Here is a 23,770-nt window from a genome sequence, read left to right as displayed (position 1 = left end):
CACACCTCTCCTCTTCTTCACCTCTGGCTTCAGTCTGCCGTGATGATGGCATTACAATGCCAGGGGCACTTCTCAAAGATGGGATGTAACACATACAGTGGGGGAAATAATTATTTGATCCCCTGCTGATTTTGTTAGTTTGCCCGATTACAAAGAAATGAGCGGTCTATAATTTTTATGGTACTTTTATTTTAACAAATAGACACAGAATATCAACAAAAAAAGTCCAGAAAAACATATTATATATAGTTATAAATTAATTTGCATTTGATCGAAGGAAATAAGTATTTGATCCCCAAGCAAAACATGACTTAGTACTTGGTGGAGAAACCCTTGTTGGCAAGCACAGAAGTCAGACGTTTCTTGTAGTTGGTCACCAGGTTTGCACACATCTCAGGAGGGATTTTGGTCCACTCCTCTTTACAGATCCTCTCCAAATCCTGAAGGTTTCAAGGCTTTTGCTTGGCAACTCGAAGCATCAGCTCCCTCCACAAATTTTCTATAGGATTAAGGTCTGGAGACTAGCTAGGCCACTCCATGACCTTAGTGTGCTTCTTCTTGAGCCACTCCTTTGTTGCCTTGGCCGTATGTTTTGGGTCATTGTCATGCTGGAAGACCCATCCACGACCCATCCTCAGTGCTCTGGCTGAGGGAAGGAGGTTCTCGTCCAAGATCTTACGGTACATGGCCCCGTCCATTGGCCCCTCAATGCAGTGAAGTCGTCCTGTACCCTTAGCAGAGAAACAACCCCAAAGCATAATGTTTCCACCTCCATGTTTGACAGTGGGGGTGATGTTCTTGGGATTGTAGCATTCAGCATTTCTCTCCCTCCAAACACGAAGAGTCGAATTTATGCCAAAGAGTTCAATTTTGGTCTCATCTGACCACATCACCTTCTCCCAAGCCTTCTCTGAATCATTTAAGTGTTCATTGGCAAACTTCAGATGGGCCTGTACATGTGCCTTCTTGAGCAGGGGGACCTTGCGGGCACTGCAGGATTTCAATCCGTTACGGTGTAGTGTGTTACCAATGGTTTTCTTGGTGACTGTGGTCCCAGCTGCCTTGAGATCATTACCAAGCTCCTCCCGTGTAGTTCTGGGCTGATCCCTCACCCTTCTCATGATCATCCTTACCCCACGAGGCGAGATCTTGCATGGAGCTCCAGGCCGAAGGCGATTGATGGTTATTTTGTATTTCTTCCATTTTCTAATAATTGCACCAACAGTTGTCTCCTTCTCACCCAGCTTCTTGCTGATGGTCTTGTAGCCCATTCCAGCCTTGTGCAGGTCTACAACTCTTACCCTGATGTCCTTTGAATGTTCTTTGGTCTTGCCCATGGTGGTGGAGAGGTTGGAATGGAAGAGATTGATTCTATTGACAGGTGTCTTTTATACCCATAACAAGCAGAGATTAGGAGTACTTTCTTAAAGTGACAGGAGTAATCATGGGCATATAACCGGTCTGTATGAGCCAGAATTCTTGCTGGTTTGTAGGGGATCAAATACTTATTTCCTTCAATCAAATGCAAATTAATTTATAACTTTATATAATGTGTTTTTTCTGGACTTCTTTGTTGATATTCTGTCTCTATTTGTTAAAATAAAAGTAGCATAAAAATTATAGACCGCAAATTTCTTTGTAATCGGGCAAACTAACAAAGTCAGCAGGGGATCAAATAATTATTTCCCCCACTGTAAGTCTGATGACACTATACAGAGCATCACATCAAGGCTACAGAGCATCCTACCCGTGTCCACATGTTGGATGGCAAATAATCACTGACTGACATGTTGTAGCTGACTGACTTATGGTGTTACACAATTTACACAATTGTCTAATTTAATTAAATAAACTGTTGTGTATTTGAATTATTTATATTCAAAACTGTAAAAATCGTAATAGTTGTTGGAAGTTAGCTAATCAGGGCCAAAACTACCTTTGCTCTGATAGCCGGTTTGTGGCTAGGGCTTGGGGGGGAAGTCAAAGCACAGCTCGTCAGGGTCTCCCTTTGTCCTGACGGGCCTCAGCTCCGGGCATGTTGAACGGAAATGGCTGAGGCCTCCACAGTAGAGAGGCCTCTGCAGCCTTCACACATGCTCCAGTCTCATTCCTGTAGGCTGCTCAGGGGGCTTGTGGTGCTCAGGAAATCAGGAGACTGGCTTGGTGGCCTCGGGGTACTCGGGAAACCAGGAGACTGGCTCGGTGGGTCTGGGGTGCTCGGGAAACCTGGAGGCTGGCTCGGTGGGCTCAGGGTTCTCGGAAAACTGGAAGACTGGGGTGATGTCAAGAGGATGCTGTTGTAATCGTTCTCAGATGCGGTTGTCGATCTTGACTGCCAGAGTTATCAGGGACTCAAGGTCCTCTGATATTTGGGAGAGCTATTCTTGCTCTTCGGTAGTACTCCATGGTGGGAAATGACATTCCTGATCTGGTCGATCTCTGCTGGGTCCATATTGTGATAGTAGCTTGCTGTGAGGTGTAATGTAAGACCCAGGAGCAGAGAGGCCAGACGAGGGAAATGAAGGCGAAAGTCAAAATAGGCCGGTTTACTCAAGAATAATCCACAGGATGAAACAGTGGGACACTTTAGAACATAATAACACACAGGAACACTAGAAAAAGTAAACAAAGATATAAACTAGAGATTCGCTCAAGAGGCTAGAGAACATGACAAATTCCAAGCTAGTACAAAGAACAACAGAAAACACTCCTCTCTTAAGGAGAGGTCCTAATCAGTGGGATCAAATAGACCTGAGTGTTAATTAGTCCAGGGGCGGTATCTGCCACCCTCTGGTGATAAGACGGAACCATCACATACATTACAATCACCATGCCTCAGTTTCTCATATTCTATAGAATAATGGAAAACTTTAATTTAATAAAGGATTAAAAGACAAAACAATATAGATTCAAGATCAGTATTTCACTTCATCTGAATAAACTGTACCATGAATATTTCTTTCCTTTATATTTTAGAAAGTGTTTAAAACCTACATGCAGGCTAGCTAGATATACAGTACAGCAGTTGTTTCCAGGTTTCTGAGTAATATGTTTGGCCTGTAATGCATTATAATTTAGGGCAATGAAAAAGGTTGAAAGGTTACAGAGACCATCTCTGTCCTTGTTCTTGGTGCAGTGGATTTCAAGCTGCACCACACTGATTATACTGCTCAATTCTACCAAAAGTAATGTCATGTCTAATTAATATTTTTTTCTCGTGGGATAAAAATGAGTTTAGTCACCATTTATGGGAAATGGTATTGGGCAAAGTTAAATTGAATGAACTGTTGGGTCAGGTTTCTTCACTTTGATTTGTCACTGGTCTGTCATGTCAGGCTTATTTATATTCAACAGCCGCCTCTGAGGTATAGAAACAGATGGAAATGGTGAGAGCAGGGGAGTTCACATTCTGAAAGTCATTATGTACTTGGAAAATCAGAGAGAGCTGCCTTTCGTCTGTGACTAACCCTTCCACTAATGTAATCTATATAATTATTGTGTGGCAAAACTCTTGTCAGATAGTGTCATGTAACCCTCTGGTGGCTTGTCTGGGAAGCTAAGCAGGGTATGCCTTGGTCGATCCTCAGATGGGCGACTAAAACAGGGTGTTGGAGGACCGGTAGGTGGCACTATTCCCTCTAGACTAGGGACCCCAATGCCCCAGAGCAGTGAATGGGGCATTGCATTGACTCCCGAGTCGTTAAAGATCCCATGATACTTATCACAAGAGTGAATCTAGCCTCAAACTATCATGGTCACCTACTCATCCCCTGCTCTCAATTGGCTCATTCACCCCCATCCCCAGGTCGTTGCTGCAAATCATAATATGTTCTCAGTCAACTTGCCTGGTAAAATAAGCATGCACGTGTGCGCATGCACACAAACGATTTATTCTTCTGGCATATAAGTCTCTTATCTTTTAAGACACACTCACATCCTTGAGTACATGTCCCAGTAATGGAATTCTAAAGAAGGTCAACCTCTGGAGAGTACATTGGGGCACATAGATAAGTTGATGAATTTGTTCACATTTCAAAAGTGTCATTCTCAAAGCCGTCATCATCAGGCCTTTGCTTCCCCATTGGTATGAAGTAGCAACTCTGTAAATCATCATCATAGAATACTGTTGTGCAACCCAAGACTCTGAGCTGAAAGGTAATGAGAACATTATTTGATATTCTGTAATAATGACATTCTTTATAAAGCAGCTTCTTTCAAGTGACATGATGTTGGCAAATATTCTGACAGAGGTATAAGCTTTTACCCTTTATGAAGTATAACATTTGAATATTAATTTGAATATTTCACAAAACTATTATCATGTAAATTATAATTGTTATGCTGAATTATACCACAGCTTTGTTGAATACTTGATTTTGATTGGGTGTTGATTATTTAAGCCAAACACAGAGAGGGTGTGCTATATCATGGATATTGCAAAGGCTGTGATGCGGTCATAGCCATGAAGCACAGCCTTGAGTGTCTTATTGCTTTTATACAACAGCAATAATTCTGACAACAAGCAATGGTACTATCGTTTCTTTTCATTACACAGTATATTGTATTGGTTTATGCCCTCCACCTATAAAAGCAGTTTGCAAAACTATTACCATAGTTAAGGACACAGGTTTGTTGATAATTATGGAACACATGAAATATCAACGTAGTTAGGAACACAAGTTGATTGATAGTTCTGTAATCCATGGTCTAATATGATTGGCATGGCAACCCAGTAAACAAATATCTATCCACTATCCATTATTGTCAGAATCCTTTGATTGGTCTAACAATGTTTTCATTATTGAAAAACATGTTTTAAAAAAGCTACAATATCCTAAAGAGTATTTATGCCATATGTTTACATTTTGGAAGTGATGATATTGTGGATATCGGAAAGCTTCTTGGAATGCTTCTTGGCTAATCACAATGCTTGATTTGATGCCTGTACCGCCGGATATTTTAAGCTTGACACCTCAATTCAAATGAGTATGAGTACTGACTCCACATAAAGAACCTCTATTCAGAGTTTTAATACTATTTAGACTTCAAGTTTTTTTTTTATATATGTTTTTTAGGCCATTTGATAGAGACAGTAGAGATTGACAGGAAGGATGGGTGAGAGAGAGTGGAGGGATGACATGCAAGATATGTTGATGGTCAGAATTGAAACAGGAACCTTGCGATGATGTGGTACACGCATTAGTGTGCTACACCACTGAGCGCCCCAACTTCAAGTCTTTTTAAGTTGCATGAATTAACATGGGTTTCAATGAGAACCATTAAGTTTCTATGATACATTTTAAAATGCATCTCCTTGTAAGGGTCTTGATGGTTGTGATGATACAGAGAACAAGTGACAAACCAGCTTGTCTAAACTGGATTTTTCAGCAGGGTAACCCATTGTATAATTAAGCAATAACACACAAAGGGTTGTGCTATATTGTGGATATCGGAACCACTGTGATGCCGTGTCATAGCCAGGAGGCGCATCGTGCCGTCGACCATCACAGCTGTTCCGATATCCTCAATAGAGCCTGAGTGTGTTAATGCTTTTATATAATGGCTTTACACAGACAGCAACAATTCTGACAACAAGCAATGGAGCTAGTGTTTATTTTTTTCATGACATGTTGTACACACTGGAAAAGTGAATGCATCATAATCAAAAAATACCATGACAACAAAGCTATCTGGGGACAAACATAGCAAGTTTGTATTGGAAGCTCCATAAGAGACTAGTAAATAAAGCTATTTTAGCTATTTTTGGAGCGTGATAAAATATTTTTATTTGATATTCAAGACATGTCTACTGGTACAAGAAATGTTTTCATGAACCAGTTGTATAACACATTCTTACAGAATGACGCCATGAATATCAGGGCAGAGGATGAGAAAATACACACGTTTGTTTACATCATGAAAATCATGTTTCCAGTGTATCCTAATACAAAACATCCTCTTCCATGAAGTAGTCAAGCCCGACATGAACACCATAAGCCTGCATGGATCTCACATCCACTATGGGGAAAACACCTAGACATACTGTATATTTCAAATTGTAAACCAACCTCTCAGATGAATTCTAAGAGTCACACCAAGTCACTGTTATGGGTAAACAATGGTACAGTAGTAGCAGTGTGTGCTCCTGAAAGTCATTGCCTGCAGCGATGCTTTGTTTCTGTAATGATTATTTCTATATTTCACTCAGCAGTAGTTTATAATAGTCCTGAAATGTCTTTTCATGTTCATGTAAACACGTTTCTTTAGTGGCTGTAAGAATATGTAATCATTCACTAATAAAATTAATCAGAATGCTATTGGAAAATGTAGCTTCTATTCTTATTCTACCTCATGACAGGCCCCTGGTACTGCTCTGTACCAGTTGGTCAGACTACCCTCATGGTCACTGTGTACACATGCATATGATTCAGCAGTTATCCCTTTGTATTCCAGTTAAGGGAGAGCTACTGGATATTTGCCCCCTTCCTTAATGTATCATTGCCTTTTGTAAATTAAACAATTTCAACAGGACCAAAGCAATGGGGAATATGATGTATGATTAGAAATAATATACATGGAATATTAGCAAGATTAAAGGGGCAATCTGGGATTCAAACAACAACAAAGTGGTCTCCCTGACACTTTTTTGGTAAACAGCTAAGGAAAGGGGCAGGAGAAATGTAACCACTATCAATTTAATAGATGAAGCTATGGATGCCAGGACTGACCATTCATGAGATCGAAATGATAGTAATAACCATGTTTTGAAGCTACACAGTGTTTGTTTACAAATACAAACAATGGAGTAAAACAAGCTTATTTTTTGGGTGCTGATGTTGTCAGACAGTTGAACCAAGCTCATGAGGCATTTATAAGTTATATTCTTCAAAAATCAATGGCTTTTTATTATTAATTTAAAGGCTGTAGCTACACGTACGGACAACTATCGTAATTACATATAATGACGCAATTCATAATTTGCCTCACTGACTGGATGAGTGCAATGTAGAGGCGGCACTTTCAAAAGGGTAAAATAACTCTCTTGTAAAATCTTGTGAGATCACTGCTGACAAAACGGTCATTGCAAAGAGGACAGCAGGCTAAGAGACTACTGCCACAGCCTACTAATACATTACTACTACATTATTCTAGAAAACAGTAAAAACATCAGGATGGTCATTAGTTGAGGTTTCACATGGTTTTTAGAGAGTGTAGATTGTGTGAGGTCAGTGGTGGATCAAGGCATTGCTGCCTTTCCTTGTGCTACGCTGACAGACAGCCAAATCAAATCTTTGTTACAATGTAGCCACAGATAACCAACCAAATCAACAATGTTTTATTTGGCAATCAATCAATTACTGTTTGGAATGTCATATTTCTACACACACCTGCACTGCACCCCCACCCAACACATGTGCACTGCAGCCTCACACAACACACATGCACAGGGGTTAGGTGTTAAGTGCCTTGCTCAAGGGCACAACAGCAGCGGTAGGCATCTTAGATATGATGCCAGCAACCCTCCAGTCACCAACTCACATCCGGCTCCCTCCTGGGGTGGGGATCGAACCAGCTACGTACTGATCACTGGCCAGCCTCCCTAACCTCTAGGCTACCTGCCACCCCATAACATGAGACAGTTGACAGATAACAAATCAAATTGCTTTAATCGGACTGATTGATTGATTACAGTGATCCTCCAGATCATAAAGACCTCTGTGAGGTCACCAGAGTAAAGAGAAAGGAAGGCCACTAACATAAAGGCAGATGAGAGAGGTAGGTAAGGCCACTAACATGACACGCCCTTCTGTGTTAGATATAGTATGTCTGCTGTAAATGAGCTAGCAGACGCATTGAGAGCAAACCAAGCCTGGTTATGAGGCGGTGTGGAGGGAGATTCACTCTTCTCTGACACCAGTCACCCCATGGGCTCTGGCACATAGCAACCACTTAGCCAATGTTGGGAAATCCAAGGCAACTGCACGACTCACAGACACCCCGGTTGACAGGGTTATTCCCGATAACTCAATTTCCAGCCCAGTAATTTACTATTTATCCCCAACAGATCCTCTCCCTTCATAAAATGATCCACAAAGCCACAGAGGAGAGAAACAAGGCTTGCATTTTTAAGACAGTTTGTTGTTTGAACTACTGTAACTAGAAGAAGAAAAAAACAGCCACAAAGAGTCAAGATGACTCAACCAATGTAAAGTAACAACCCTAACTCATCCAAATACAGGTTAGAATCAGGGATACAGTGGTAGTTAACACTAGTCAGTTAATATTTCATAGTTAATTTGACATTTGCTGTAATTTATTCTATTTGATAAGATAACAATGTCACCATACACAGAACACCATTGTACCAAAATATCAATAGCAGTCAGGAGACAATAAAAAAAAACAATCAAGCGTTAGCATTACTTGAGAAAAGTATACTTTATATTGCTTTAAGATGCAAGAAAGGTTTTGCTATCACACTTTAGAGAGGTAGGCAGGTCCTCCTCTGTGACAAACTTGAGAGTGGGGTAATTTAATGGATTATAGCTTTGTGCATGGCAACAGATGGAGGTCCAGTTGGTATCCTTCTCATTACTGGGCCTCGAAGCCGTCCTCTCTCCTATTGCCACCTGTCCAGCAGGTCTAATGCTATTCTAGCACCTGGGCAGCCCATCACAAGCTATCATCAAAGTTGTGCTCTGAAGGCATCGAGTCTTCCCGCTACCTGTCACTATGAATAGAGAGTGAAATGATTCATGCTCATACCTTGTGTGACGGGGGTTTACAGTATACATCACTGTAGTGTTGAAACAAACTTGTATACAGTAGAACTATTTCACTAACAGTGCGTTTAAATGTATGAGTTAAGGATATGGAGTTTCAGTACAGGTAGCTTTGAGACCTAATAAGCTGGTAAAGTGGAACATCACTGAAGACAGCCAAACAAAAGTTCAGTCCTGCAAACCTGACATGAAAATGAAAATATTTGGCTGCTACTGTAAATGTACTCCCACCATAATAACACCGTAATACCATGTATTTCATTTATTATTGTGTATATGCAAATTCGAAATAAAATAAAATAAATACAATAAAATTCTGATGCAATCACTTTACCAGCATATTGCTATTTCATATGTCTAATCACAGTGACACATCTGCATCTAGTTTGTTGGTTTACAGAGTAAGTATTACCCTTGCCTTTCCTGCCTCTGGGGCTGAGACACTGACCTCCTGGGATCGATTGCCCCAATCACAGAGAGGAGCAGCTGACAGCGATTGAAATGGACTGGAACAAGCTGAAGCAGCTGGATATGCATGAGGATATCCATACCCCAAAACAGCTGAGTCCAGTTGTTTACTTCCCTCAAAATGGGAGACTTATAAAGAGCTGACTATGCCTGTGGCAGTCATAATTATTTTCCTCATTTTCTTCAATAAACAGTCTTGAAAATGAGCCATCCAACCAACCAACTCTCTCTCTATCTCCACCCCCTCCCCTTTTTTCTATCTCAAACATATTTTTGTTAGTCTTAGTAAATCTGACTTTTTCCTTGCAATGGCGCACATCCTCCATATACTGTACCTTGAGCTTGCACAAAAAACAAACCATATCATAAACTAAACGTATAGGCTGTGATGTGTTGAGTGCAAGATTTAGTCTAGTGATTGGAAGAGATTCATTCAATCCCTGTAAAGTGCATATCAACATTCTACTCTTTACACTGGGCTGCCTGGTGCCTGCAGTGATAGCAGCAGCCAACAGTGTTCATCCATCATGTCTAATCTGTTTAGTTTTTTTGCCAAGATCACAACAGATATCTTCAGCTAAGAACAAACACCTCATCTGTCACCAGAAAACTAAGTTAACAGTAACACTAGTTCTAACAACTACACAATTAGAAATAACATGTTACAGAGTTTAACATACAGGTAAGGATGACAAATAAATAATCTCTCAATGGGCATAGAGTTAAGATCTGTCCTTCCATCTTACAGTACCCTCCATAAGTATTGGAAAGAGGAAGCATTTTGTCTTCTTTTAGCTCTATACTCCAATAGTTTGGATTTGTGCTTACCACAATAGCGCCACATCAATGCTCCAGCATTTGAAGAGGAAGCTTCCGGGATTCACGCAGGCATCGGACTTGGACATGGCGAGGTAAGATATGGCTTCTGTTTACATTAGCCAGCTAACTATGTTACTACCAGTTTCATTCATCTCTTTTCCGCAGTCATTGATCAGTGTTGTCGTACATTCATACACTATCTACTTTATTTTCGAGTCTCGTTTGAATATGCACATTCATTTTTCCCAAGAGCCTGTGTGTGTGTGTGTGTGTGTGTGTGTGTGTGTGTGTGTGTGTGTGTGTGTGTGTGTGTGTGTGTGTGTGTGTGTGTGTGTGTGTGTGTGTGTGTGTGTGTGTGTGTGTGTGTGTAGCCATGTGAAGTCTCCGTCAGGGATTTAACTCGTGGGGCTGGTGAACAATCTAGGTTTGTGTTTGAGTGTGGAGTTTTATGTTTACATGACTGAATAGAAATGGACTTAACCCCAACCAAATGCAATGTTAATTGATTCATTCATTTCCATGTGTATTTATAGTATGATGTTTGAGTCAAAATTCTATTTTTCACAACATAGTAAATAAACTTTTCCTTTTGGCTTATTTTTCAGTAAACCACAGAGCCTTGTGGACAAGTTCATGCAGAGAGCTGGGCCATGTCCACCTCAGCAAGCAGAAATTCTTACTGATAGTGTTCAGAACAAGATCATCACAGACATGCACCCACTTTCTATGGTAGAGGATGAGGGTTTTCAAAAGATGATTGCCACCTTCAATGCTGGGTACATCCTTCCATCCAAAACACACCTCATGAAAATGATTGAGAAAAAGCATGAAGAAACAAAAACAAGCTGACAGCATTGCACTCCTCTAAAGACATTTAGAAAGACCTTTAGTCTTTGCTTAAGGTCACTGTGCCCAGCTCTATCTCAAGCACCTTTGTTTATTGTTTTTGTTTATAAGAAAGTCTAAGCTTTAGTTCAATTTCAGTGTGCAGGCTTCAACATTTTTTCAGGTTCTAAGCATAGACATGCAGTATATCAGTGGTTCTAAGGTCCTCCTGGAGAGGGTCCCTGATCTGTAGGACAGTTGTTATGGGTTTTTTCTTAATTATTGTGAGCATCCTACCAGCCTGTTTGCAAATCACCAGTGCTTTCTTCCTTTTTTTTAATGATGTTACACACTGTTGATTTTGGTAAGTCTAAGGTTTTATTTCAGCCTCATAATGACTTCCTTGACTTTCATTGAGGTTTTCTTTGGTCCTCCTCATGTTGAAAGTCACCAATAGCAGAGTCTAAAGGCAAATGCAAAGCCTAGAATCAATACTTGATATTGACAGCCGTCTTATGGCTGCACAAACGATGTCACAGAACACACATGACTATCCAGAAACACCTGTCAAGCCAATACTTTTGGTGCCCTGAAATAGGGGGACTATGTATATAAAGGGTTGTAATTTCTAAATGGTGAAACCAATCTGAAAAAGGAATGAAGAAGGAGGGAAAAATCTCTACCTCATAGTAATTGTTTGATTTCAAATCCAAGCTGTTGGAGTATAGAGCTAAAATAAGACAAAATGCTTCCAATACTTGTTTATTATCTCTTTAGCCACTCTGCAGCAGATGTTGGCCCTATGGTAGATTAGAGACATGTCTGGGGCAGTAAAGGTATTGGAGAGCTGTAGTGGGAACGCCATATCTGCTTTGCCTCCATTAAAGATTGTAACATTTGTTTAGCCTCCCAGACCCCAACCATTTATTTGAGGGGGAGACTCCTTGACTGACAAAGGAAAACAGCTCACAGGCAAAACTTCAACTGATAAGAACATGTATGCAATTTCCATGCACTCATTACTGGGGAACCTAAGTCAAATGGACATCCTGCACTGACATGATGATGATAAACATTTAACACTCTATTACAAGCTTTTGAAAAAAGCTACATTTGACTAATTTCTAATTACCTAGTTGTTACTTATAAACCACATGGTAACATCATGCTTAGATGGGTATTACCTAAGAATTACTTATAAGTTAACAGTCACTTTGAAATTCACTGTAGCAAATCAGCATTCTTACCAATAAGCTACACATTTTCAACAATTTCAAGTAGTTACCACAAAATACCAACTTTGAGTGTAAATTTATCTATAGCTGTATAATCATCTGTGTCTTCAAGATTGGTTGACGTGTATTCCTTTTGTATTTGAATTAAGTGTGACTGGTTAGTTAGTTACTTTGTCAGTTTCTGGTTGAATAAGTGGGATTGGTTAGTCTGTCAGTTTCTGGCTAGTATCTGGGTAGTTTCTGTTGAATAGCTTTGATTGGCCATCTGCTTGTGTTTGAAGGTCTTGATTGATAGCTTGTGGGGTAATTACTGTCTGTAGGACTGCCGGTAGGTGGGAGGGGCTTCACCCCCATCATCTGAGTTATTTAAACTGACTGTCATTGTAGAAAGTCAGTGTACATTTGTCTATAGCTGTAGAGTCATCTGTGACTTTAGGATTTGTTGAGTCGAATTCCTTTTGTATTTGAATAAAGTGTGACCGGTTAGTTACTTTGTCAGTTTCTGGTTAAATAAGTGGGATTGGTTAGTCTGTCAGTTTCTGGCTAGTGTCTGTGTATTTTCTGTTAAATAGCTTTGATTGGCCATCTGGCTGTGTTTGGAGGTCTTAAGTGGTAGCTTGTGGGCTAATTACTGTCTGTAGGACTGCTGGTAGGTGAGAGGGGCTTATACGTCTGCTAGGCAATCAGCAATTTGTGAATTGCACTTGTAAGTCTCACTGATCTAACAGCGCCAGCTGTAGTGTCAGCCTCATCTTCTCAGCCTCTGCACAAGATCCAGGGCGCACAAAGACAGGGAGTCTTTCTGTGGGAGTCCATCGAGGAAGGGCCACGCGGCTGAGTATTTGCTTTCGGTATTGTTGTGATATCTATCTATCAGTGATAGCTATTTTTTTTTTTGCTTTATAATCCTCTGATCTAACTTCTGAGGCTATAATGTGTCTTCTCCCCATCACTGTTATTTCATCTTTCTGTAAGGTACATAGACAAGACAGTCCACCTTGCCGTAGCAACCAACCCAATCTGTACCCTGCACATTCAAGCTGTCTTGATCTTGCTGTTGCCGGAGGACTCTGAAACTGCCAGTCAGCAGTCCAGAAAGCAGAGGCTATTGCAACCTTTGCCTCCTTTAAGTCCCACCACTTCCTGGCCTTCACTGAGACATGGATCACACCAGAGAACATGGCTACTCCAGCAGCTCTCTTCGCTGCCTACTCCTTTTCTCACACCCCTAGACCCACTGGTTGAGGGGGTGGCATAGGGCTCCTCATCTCACCTAAGTGGACATCAATGTTCTTTCTCTATCACTTCTGTCCATATCCTCATTTGAATTCCATGCTGTTTCTGTTACTTTCGCTGTCAAACTTTACATTGTTGTTATCTGTCGCCCCCCAGGTCAGCTTGGTAACTTCCTCGATGAGATGGATGTCCTTCTCAGCTTTTTACCTGAGAGAAGCACACCGCTTACTCTCATGGGTGACTTCAACATCAAGTCAGGGAAGTTTCACTCTTTTGGCTTTCTTAACCCTCTCCTCTTTTGACCTTCCCCTTTCTCTCTCTCCTCCGGCTCACAAGGGAGTCAAGTCAGCTTGGCCTTGTCTTCACCAGATCCTGCTCCACCTCAACCTTACTATAACCCCTCTTCCAGACCATCACTTTGTATCCTTCTCCCTTCCAGTCAAACTCCTGTTCTATCCTCCCTAACATCTACTGAATCCTTCTCCCTTCTGTCTACTGATGCTGCCTCCTCCATTCTCCTATCCACTCTCTCCTCATCTTTTGACTTTTCTGTCCACTCACCACTAGGCCTGCATGATCCCATGGCTGTCTGAATCCCTGCGAGCTAGTAAAACAGGGCTTCAGGCAGCCGAGAAGAAAACTGAGGATCCTGATTACCTAGATTCTTATTAGTCTCTCCTCCTTAATTTCTCCTCCTCTGTGTCTGCTGCTAAAACTTCTTTCTACCATTCTACCATTAAATCTTCTGCCTCTGACCCAAAGAAACTATTTTCCAGATTTTCCTCACTCCTCAACCCACCTTTTCCTCCCCTCCCTCCTCCCTTTCTGCAGATGACTGTACCTACTTTGTAAAGAAGGTTGATGACAGCACTTTCACTCAACCTCTTACTATCACTACTACCACTAGTAGATTTGGTTGTGGTTTATCATCTCTTTCCCCTCTCTCCCCTGATGATGTCCTAAAACATGTCTCATCCAATCGGGCAACCACCTGTCCTCTTGATCCCACCCCTTTTCCAGATGGATTGGAGCTACCTCCTCCTTTTCTTACCCTCATCAATTCCTCCCTGACCACTGGCTCTGTTCCGGCTGCCTTTAAGACAGCCAGAGTCAAACCTGTTCTCAAGAAGCCAACACTTGATCCATCTGTTGTCCAAAACTACATACCGGTATCACTTCTTATCAAAAACTATTGAACATGCTGTCTGTAACCAACTCTCACACTATCACTTTCAGAACGATCTCCTTGACCCACATCAATGTGGCTGCAAAACTGCTCACTCTACTGAAACTGCTCTCCTTGCTGTCATGGAGGCCCTCCAAACTGCCAGAGCAGTTCCCTCTCCTCTGTTCTCATTCTTCTGGACTTCTGTGAATGTCTGCTGAGTTTGACACAGTAAACCACCAGATCCTTCTCTCCACCCTCTCAGAGCTGGGCATCTCAGTCTCTGCACTCTCCTGGTTTGTATCCTACCTGGTCAATTGTTCTTACCAGGTAACGTGAAGAGGGTCGCTGTCTACATCATGTATCCCCACCACTGGTGTCCCCCAGGGCTCTGTCCTAGGGGCCTTATTGTTCTCTCTGTATACCAAATCTCTTGGCTCTGTAATTTCCTCACATGGTTTCTCTTATCACCACAATGCTGATGAGACTATTTTTAAAAAATCTATTTCCTCCTCTGATACCCTTTGACACACAGGTGGCAACACATGTCTCTACAATTTCTGCCTGGACGTCTGTTCACCACCTCAAGCTTAATCTTGACAGACTGAGCTGCTCTTCCTTCCTGGGAATGCCTGCCCTCTCCAAGACTTCTCCCTCACAGTTGAGAACATCACTGTGTCCCCTTCCCAAACAGACAAGAATCTTGGGGTGATCCTGGATAACCAACTGTCCTGTGCAGCTAACATCACAGCGATGGTCCACTCCCCTAGATTCTTCCTCTACAACATTCATCTAAATGTATCTAGGTAGCTACCCAGCTACCTAACCTAATAAATCTGTCCATGTCTTCAACAAATCAGAGACCTTTTATTGAATAATTGAGGACGTCAACTTGACTTCAGGTAATCGCGATGCATTTAGATAGATAGATAGATAGATAGATAGATAGATAGATAGATAGATAGATAGATAGATAGATAGGTACTTTATTGATCCCGAGGGGAAATTAAGGCGTTACAGCAGCTCACAAACAACAACAACAAAATAAAGTGACAATAGAATAATAGAATAAAATAGACATCTGAAACATTATATACAGTAAAAACAGTCCAGTATGATTTAACATTGCCCAGTCTGACTCTGATCACCCAGATCGAGCCAGCCGGAGGAGGACTTGTACAGTCTTATTGTGACAGGCAGAAAAGATCTCTTATAGCGCTCCTTAGTGTAACATGGTTGTAGTAGTCTGTTGCTAAACAAGCTTCTCTGCTCTGCCAGTGTCATGTAGGGGTTGGGAGGGATTGTCCATGATGGCCAGGAGTTTGGTTCTCATCCTCCTATTGGCCACCTCCTCCAGTGTCCAGGGTGACGCCGAAGATAGAACCAGCTTTCCTAATAAGCTTGTTCAGCCTCTGGGTGTCACTTGATTTCTGAACCATTCGTTTCAGATGCAAGTTTGATGTTATATTTTTAAGTGCACTATATGCTATAGCAACAAATACAAGAGAGGGACGAATCAACAACATGTTTTAAGTAAGATTTGTCAGAATATAAGCTTTTACAACTATGGTTTTCAGTGCACAGATACTTTAATATAATCTGTTTGCAAATGAATTTAAGCTGCATGTCAATAGCAGCGTTCAGCACAGAATGTATTACATGCAACTCAATAGCACTGAGTCCTTGTTCCCCATAGTGCTGCATCCAAGAGAAAGTAGAATTAGCTTAGTTTATTCCGAGTAACTCGAACTAACAGGACCTGTTGTTTGTAATGGACTATGTATGTATTCATACATAGGTATGTATTCACCTATGTATTCACAGCTTTACTCTATACTCTAGAGGAAATATAACGATTGACTATTGTTGCTTGTGCTCTCACATTCTCAATTCAACAGCTTCAGCATGTTCTGCTTTCAGCCTCCTTTCTAAACAAGTGTCTCTTTCACTTGCTTCTCAGCTCTCTGTGCAAGGTGTCTGATTGCTGTTATAATATAAATCCCCATACAAACTACTGTATATTAACTGCATGTCTGTATTGTGAGACATACTGTATATCATGTTCTCTGCTCATACACTGTATCAGGGGCATCATTTCAGCCTCTGGGAAGGGTGCAGGGCTGTGACAGTGCGGTTGGGGGGGGGGGGGGTTAAGTGACATCAGACTGCCGGCATGATGGACAGTGTCTACTCCTCCACTGCAGAGATTGATTGCCTGGAGTTAGCTGTCAGGAGAGAGTAACCATCTTGGTTCGCCTGAAACCTGCCTGAAGAACTCTGAGTAAAAGGTTAGCCTAGAACGCTTTTCAGAAACCAGTCAAAAGTCAAAACAAGTAAACAAACTGAGTTCTGACTCGGAAGAGATTTGTCTTGTGAAACTACTTCAGTTGTATAATCATATACACGGAAGGAAACTAGCTGCTTAGACAATAGGAAGATTTGTTATCATACTCTCAACTGTGTGACTCATTGTTTGTATGTTTTCTGTGGTTGTGGACTTTAATTCAGCTGCTTCAAACACCAGGAGGGTTACCACATATAGACATGACAATCCAAGGAAAGAATGAAATGTACAGAACCCTATCGTTCCGAGATTTTGTAAGAAATATCTATCAAGGTCCACTAATCATGTGACACGTGAGTGTTCCACATGTGAGCATTCCAGCTCCAGAGCAGCAGCTGTTATTGCTGTTTGTATACCAGGCTAGTCTCTCTCAACAGACTCAGGTTGCTCTGTAAACCAGAAATAGCAAAATGCTCCACAAACCAGAAATAGCAAACATAAATTGTTCAATGGTAATTGAGCAATCAGAAGTGGGTGGGCTGTTGATATTCAAAATTAAATTAATAACAGGTTGTGAGCACATCACGTTTTGAAATTAAAAACTTTACCTCCAGTGTTACTGAAGGAGAGTGTCGGACATCTCCATTGCTTACTTCTAGCTAACTAGTTAGCTTTCGTAAACAACTCCAGCAATACCAGTCGATGTGTCATCCTTTAAGCAACGCTTTTGATAAGAGCGCATCCTGCAAGGATCAAGGCAAATAGGCTACAATAGCAGCAGTTTCGAGTGCTCTCAGCTGATCTAGGAACCGGTCCAAAACACACACACACACACACATTAGACGCAGAACAATGATATCCACTCCCGGACTTGCCTTAGAGCAGGCTATTGGAGGACTTTCACTTCGTCACTCACAACTATGGAGGACAGTCCCCAACGTGTGGTGCGAGGCCTGGGGGCTCTGCCCTGGTACGTGGGGGGGTCTCAGGTGCTGGGACTGGCCTGTGTGGTGATCACTGGGTTGTGGATGGGTCACTACCGTGGGGGCTATGCCTGAGACGTGTCCGCTCAGGAGTTCAACGTCCACCCTCTCTGTATGGTGCTGGGCCTGGTCTTCCTCTATGGAGACGCCATCCTGGTGTACAGGGTGTTCAGGAATGAAAGCAAACGCAACGTCAAGATTCTTCATGGTGTCATTCACCTCCTCGCCCACATCATCAGCATAGTCGGCATCGTGGCTGTGTTTGACTTCCACAGAGGAGCTAAGATCCCTAATATGTACTCTCTGCACAGCTGGTGTGGAATGATGACCTTCATCTTCTTCATTGGACACTGGGTGATGTTTGGATGTTTTCTGTGGTTGTGGACTTTAATTCAGCTGCTTCAAACACCAGGAGGATTACCACATATAGACATGACAATCCAAGGAAAGAATGAAATGCACAGAACCCTATCGTTCCGAGATTTTGTAAGAAATATCTATCAAGGTCCACTAATCATGTGACACATGTGGCCTTCTTCCTGTTTCCGGGGGTGTCCGCCTGGTTGAGGAGTGTGTATCTTCCTCTCCACGTCTTCTTTGGTCTGGTCCTGCTGGCCATGTCCGTGGGCACCTGTCTCCTGGGCATCACAGAGAATCTGCTCTTCAGCATCATGGACACCTATTCCAAGTTTAACCCTGAGGGGGTCCTGGCTAACGTGCTAGGGCTTCTGCTGGTGATGTTCGGGGTGCTGGTGGGATATGTAGTCACACGGGAGGACTACAAACGACCCCCCAACCCCGAGGAGGAGGCGCTGTCTGTGCACTTCAAGACCCTGACAGAGGGAGGGAGCCCCACCTCGCCCTAAAGGATTAGATTAGGCCTTTCGCAATGGATACATATCTGACCCTGTCTCACTTCTTGGGGGCACCTTCTCCCAGGGGAGGCTGGTGAAGGTGGAGGTCGGAGGACAGGCTCATTGTAATGCATGGAATATAATGAGGAATGTTTTTTGAAACGTGTTTGATACCATTCCTCAATCAATGCAATGAGGTGGGCCCTTCCTCCGGGTTCTACCTCCGCCAGCCTCCCCCACCTTCTACCTACCCATGATGTAATGCGCTGTAAGTCTATCTCCCTCCTGTCACATCTGCCACGCCACTTTGTGTCTAAATCGAGATATGACAGCACTGACTTAACCGATGTATTTTATTACCACTGAAGTGCCATAGTTAGATCTCTTTCAAATTAAATAGCCTTTGATAAAAGCTCAGTAGATCTGTAGATCCGTAGAGGTAACTTGAAAAGCCAAAGTTATCGGTGCCTTTAATCTGTTGAGGTTAGTGCCAAATACGAGTCAAACTGGTAACACTGGTAGTTAGGCCTGGTCAGGTGAACCATCTCTACCGTACATGACTCAAGCGGAGGAGTGTGTTGTAAATACCTCTTCACCCCCACTACCCCCTAAAGACCTCTTCACCCCCACTGCCACCCTGTACAAGGTCCTGTTAAAAAAAATAATTGTAAGTCGCTTTGGATAAAGGCGTCTGTTAAATGCCATAAATGTAAATGTAAACGTAAATTAAAAAAACAGCATGGTGGTGGGGGAGGAGCTTCCTTAGGCTCAACCAAATTTCGTCCGCAGTGTTTCCAATCAGAACCAATCACACTGAATATTTAGTTTTGTCTCACTCTCCGAATGGCCATATAAGTATAACAGGTGCTGTATCAGAGAAACAGCAGCTGTGAGAAGAAGCTAATACCATGCAGGCTCAATTTCCTCCTGGCTGAGTATCTGCCTTCATTGTAATCAATCCTCCACATTGTTACATCCAGGCTATGTGTGACGTTTACTGTACTTCTTTTGTTTCCTCAATTAGAGAGCAATTGTTACTGTTAGGTACTATTGTACGACTAGAATGTGATATATCCAATGTAAAACTGCCTTATTATTTTGACTTCTGACCAGTGACACAAAATAATACAACTCCTTTCAAAGATAGCAATATAAAGGATGGAATGTGGAATGCATTACTGTACATTCCGGACTGTCTGCCATTTTCATTAAATCTCTTTCTCCAACTCATAGTGTGCCACATAAACAATTGAGTGTGACATTTAAAGTGTACAGTGACAGAGCAAGCCCATTATTTCAAGCCCAGTAAACACCATCTTTCAGATGAATATTAGGCTACTATTTCAGCAGGAGTGATCCCAAAGAACTGGCTAATCAGATGCAATATCCCTGATAAGGTTCTGCACTATGCCATCATTTGCTCACAAACCTATAATGCCAACTACTCCAGTACCTGCGTACCCCTGTACTGACACGTCTGTATAAACATCCCATAATAGAGCCATCAGGGTTTCCAAGCTTTGTAAAATGTAAAACATTGCAGACTGGACATCACCCTAGACAACAAATTAAAACAGTAAAACCGCTTCACTTCGCTGCCATCTTGGCATCATCTCTTTAGGTGCTTATTAGTGGGGTTGCTTCAGCAAGTCCAACTATTGTTCTTCAACATACTGTACTTATTATTATTAGGTGGGTTTGCTTCAAGCAAGTCCATCTCTTGAAATTCCTCATACTTATTAATGTATTGTTCTTCAACATACTTATTATTAGTGGGCTTGCTTCAGTTGATGATGCTTATGTTTGCGCTAATTATTGTTGCTGATGCTTATGTTTGCTAACAATTTACCCTAACATTAACCACTCAAAGTTAATGCCTAATACTGCCTAACCGCCAAGCAAGTTGTAATTCATATACCTAACCCAAACCATTAAAAGTTAATACTGCCTCACCCGCATGCAAGTCACATTCGTAGCTTTTCATACGCTCTGCTTTCTAATATTTCATACGAATTAGTATGAAATATTACAAAGCAGAGCGTATGAAAAGCTATGAATGTGTTCTGCTGGTTGTATGAATTAAGTGTGAGATCCTGTTGACTATATCCAGCACGCACAGGCAGTGTTGGGCAAAACAAATGTTACAAACTCTCAGACATAACAATCTGTAGAGTCCACAGGGAGTATGTTTGTTTAACAAGGTTATTGTCTTTCTTGTTACTGGTAACTATCAGTAATTACTTATTATTACCATGCTATTACATACTTCTGAGCTGTAATGTAAAGTGCTACCAACTATTTTTATAAACACATTTATATTCTAAATTCATATATATTCATTCCGCCCCCTGTGGACTGTCGATAATACAAAATAAAATAGCAGATAGCAGCTGGCAATATTGAAATCTCCCAAATACTTTTACAACAGACTTGAAAGGAGAGCGTATTTGAAAAATGGCCCATTCAAGATTTAATGAACCCTTTGGATAAAGATCAATGTGCATCAAACGGGCTATGGCATGTGACCCATTTGAACTCCCTCTCCACCCTCAAATTCAATGGTTTAACCTAGAAAAAGTGTAAGGACAGTGTGTGCCATTCCATTGTATGAGGGTAACAAACCACACTCTTAAATGAACTAGTCTACTGAAGCAATCAGGGATAAGATGATGTTTAAGAATTATTATCATATGCTGCCCTGAAACAAAACGGGGATTAGATTATGAGTGATGGGAGCAAATACAACCAAATACAACCAATTCTCCCTGCAGCCAAGTGGGTTGAAGGAAAATAGATGGTGGCTGTTGCCCTACAGTATATAGATCTGATCACGTTCATGTTCCCTGGTGAAAAAATCAAGGCAGTAGAAGAAAGCCACACATTTCCGCTCATTGTATAAGTTTACAGTATTATTAAAGCCTTTGATTAATTCTAATGTGACTATTCTTGCCTTAATCAACACAAACTCAACAATTCTTTGCACATAGTGTACCAAATGTCCTTGCCAACTCTTCGTTTTGTAACTGCCATCCTATAAGGCCCTACAACATCACTGACAGACTGACCATCAAAGAGTAATAGCTCTTCTCTCTGTGCAACACATCCACAGGGCAAACTCTATATCACATCAGGGCCACTGGCCTCGCTGTAATAATATCCTCTGCCCAGTGGTGGTCTCCGGTGCCATGGGGGTTTGCCTCGTGATCTGTGGCTCCACGACTTACTGCAAACAGCCAGGGGCATTATTTCATGTTGTTCCACAAGCCTATACTCTGACTCATCTTTTTTTAAATATATTTCTGGCCCAAGGGATGATGTTCAGTTTAATTATGATACTTAGGACATCTGTCAAAGTTAACGTTGCTCTTGTGTTACACCACCATCAGAACAAGCAGTCCTGCTAAACACGAGCATCCCACAGAGGATGAAGAAGGGAACCTGTTTGATTCTCTGCGTCAACAAGTGGGAAAGTCCAAAGAATCATTGAATAATGTATACAGTGCTCACATCCCATGATGCTTTCAACTGTCCTCAGCTGTCAAGCAACCACTGTTAGGTCATGACATCACCATACAGCACCTGACAACATCTCTGACTTTTCCTTTTGTGAGTTCTGATGGGGGATCTCAAAGTGATTCTTAATCAGAGAGCATGACAAATGCTGTTCCCAACCCCTCTCTCCTGACAGTGGCCTCAGGCTGCACTCATCCCACCCTCTACTGGAATGATAGAAAATACTGCAATTTACCTTGAGCCCCATAGAACTCTCCCTCCCCTAAACCTCCACAGACTCACAGATGCTGATGCACCATATAAAGCCTCTTCTTCCAGTAATATTAAAAACTGGGCTGGTGGTGCCTACTTGGGACAGTGTCCATATTTATTGTATAGGGATGTGAGCAGACACAAAGAGCTATAGTACAGGTACTGTACTCTTCTTTCCCCTGAACTCACAGGAGTAGTCTCAGTCTATGGAGAGCACTTCATGTTATTGGAAAATGTTGAATTAGACTGTTTTCATTGGCTAACACAGCCATGTCTGTCACAGTATGTATTCAATTTACCCATTCCTTCATTTCAAAATGTATAGAACAGGCTTATCCATAAGGATCAGATTAATTTTTGCAATAAGAAGCAGGGCAAATTAATGGTTCGGAAAATAATATAGTAGCAATTCCTTCTCAACCTTATGCTGCCAATGACTGTGTGTGTGTGTGTGTGTGTGTGTGCATGCGTGAGTTTATATTGCTTTTTAACCATATGCTGCCAATGACTGTGTGTGTGTGTGTGTGTGTGTGTGTGTGTGTGTGTGTGTGTGTGTGTGTGTGTGTGTGTGTGTGTGTGTGTGTGTGTGAACACATCCATCAATTGTATTGTTCTTACCAATGGACTATTACACTGAATTTGTATAACAAAAAGAGAGAAAAAAATCATCTTTCATCATTAATTGTTAAAGATTGCCTTTTCATCCCAGTGTTGGCATATCCCCCAATTACCTCAGATATTTTAAAATGGATGATGAAGACTGTCAGGAGTAAAAATGCAAAGTAACTCCAACAACTAACATCGAGCCCAACACATGTTCTCCACTGTTGGAGCAAGAAACACTTGGCTCAGAGTGAGGGGGTTCCTAGCCAGAGCTTTCTGGCACTGCCCTCTCTCTCTCTCTCTCTCTCTCTCTCTCTGTCCTGGGCATACTGACTACCATATCAGCACAGTAATGTATTTCTATAACAACGTTTCGACTCTCATCATGCCTAAATAAACCAAACAGTGTAACGACAGCTGGTGATCCACTCATTCATAGCATGATCAGAAACATTAAAATCATCCAGGCTCCATTCATAGAATATCAGGCTCCACTCATTCAGTCCACAAAACTAATTTCAACTGAAATTAAATACCTTGGTAAAACTGCCTGTTCTTTAGTGCAAATCACCTCTGATGACACTTCTGACACCTGAGCAGAGCCAGATGGACACACAACATTGACTCAGTGAACCCATGCAGATGAACCTCACACATCGAACCTCCAACCCCAAACAGCCAATGTAACACAGGGTCTCCATTTTAACAAAGCAGCCGCAGAGGTGAAACAAAGTAGAGTGCCACAGCAGA

General features: G+C 41.7%; 2 protein-coding genes across 2 annotated transcripts in view; one reads left to right on the top strand and one right to left on the bottom strand.

Moving 5' to 3' along the window:
* cadm2b (cell adhesion molecule 2b) overlaps positions 1-23,770 on the bottom strand; it is a gene marked incomplete at both ends in the record, with an annotated part of 166,639 nt that overhangs the window by 67,712 nt on the left and 75,157 nt on the right. The gene's annotated exons all lie outside the window — the stretch shown is intronic.
* Positions 17,736-18,664, top strand: LOC310822672 (transmembrane ascorbate-dependent reductase CYB561-like; the record flags this gene model as incomplete). Its single annotated transcript, XM_083695110.1, is given in 3 exon segments — positions 17,736-17,870; positions 17,874-18,152; positions 18,317-18,664. Coding segments are annotated over 3 exon segments (762 nt in total).

The sequence above is a fragment of the Argentina silus genome (assembly GCF_951799395.1).
Source record: "Argentina silus genome assembly, chromosome: X".
Lineage (NCBI taxonomy): Eukaryota > Metazoa > Chordata > Actinopteri > Argentiniformes > Argentinidae > Argentina > Argentina silus.
The sequence above is the reverse complement of the archived record's forward strand: the minus strand, read 5'-3'. Positions and strand labels throughout refer to the sequence as shown.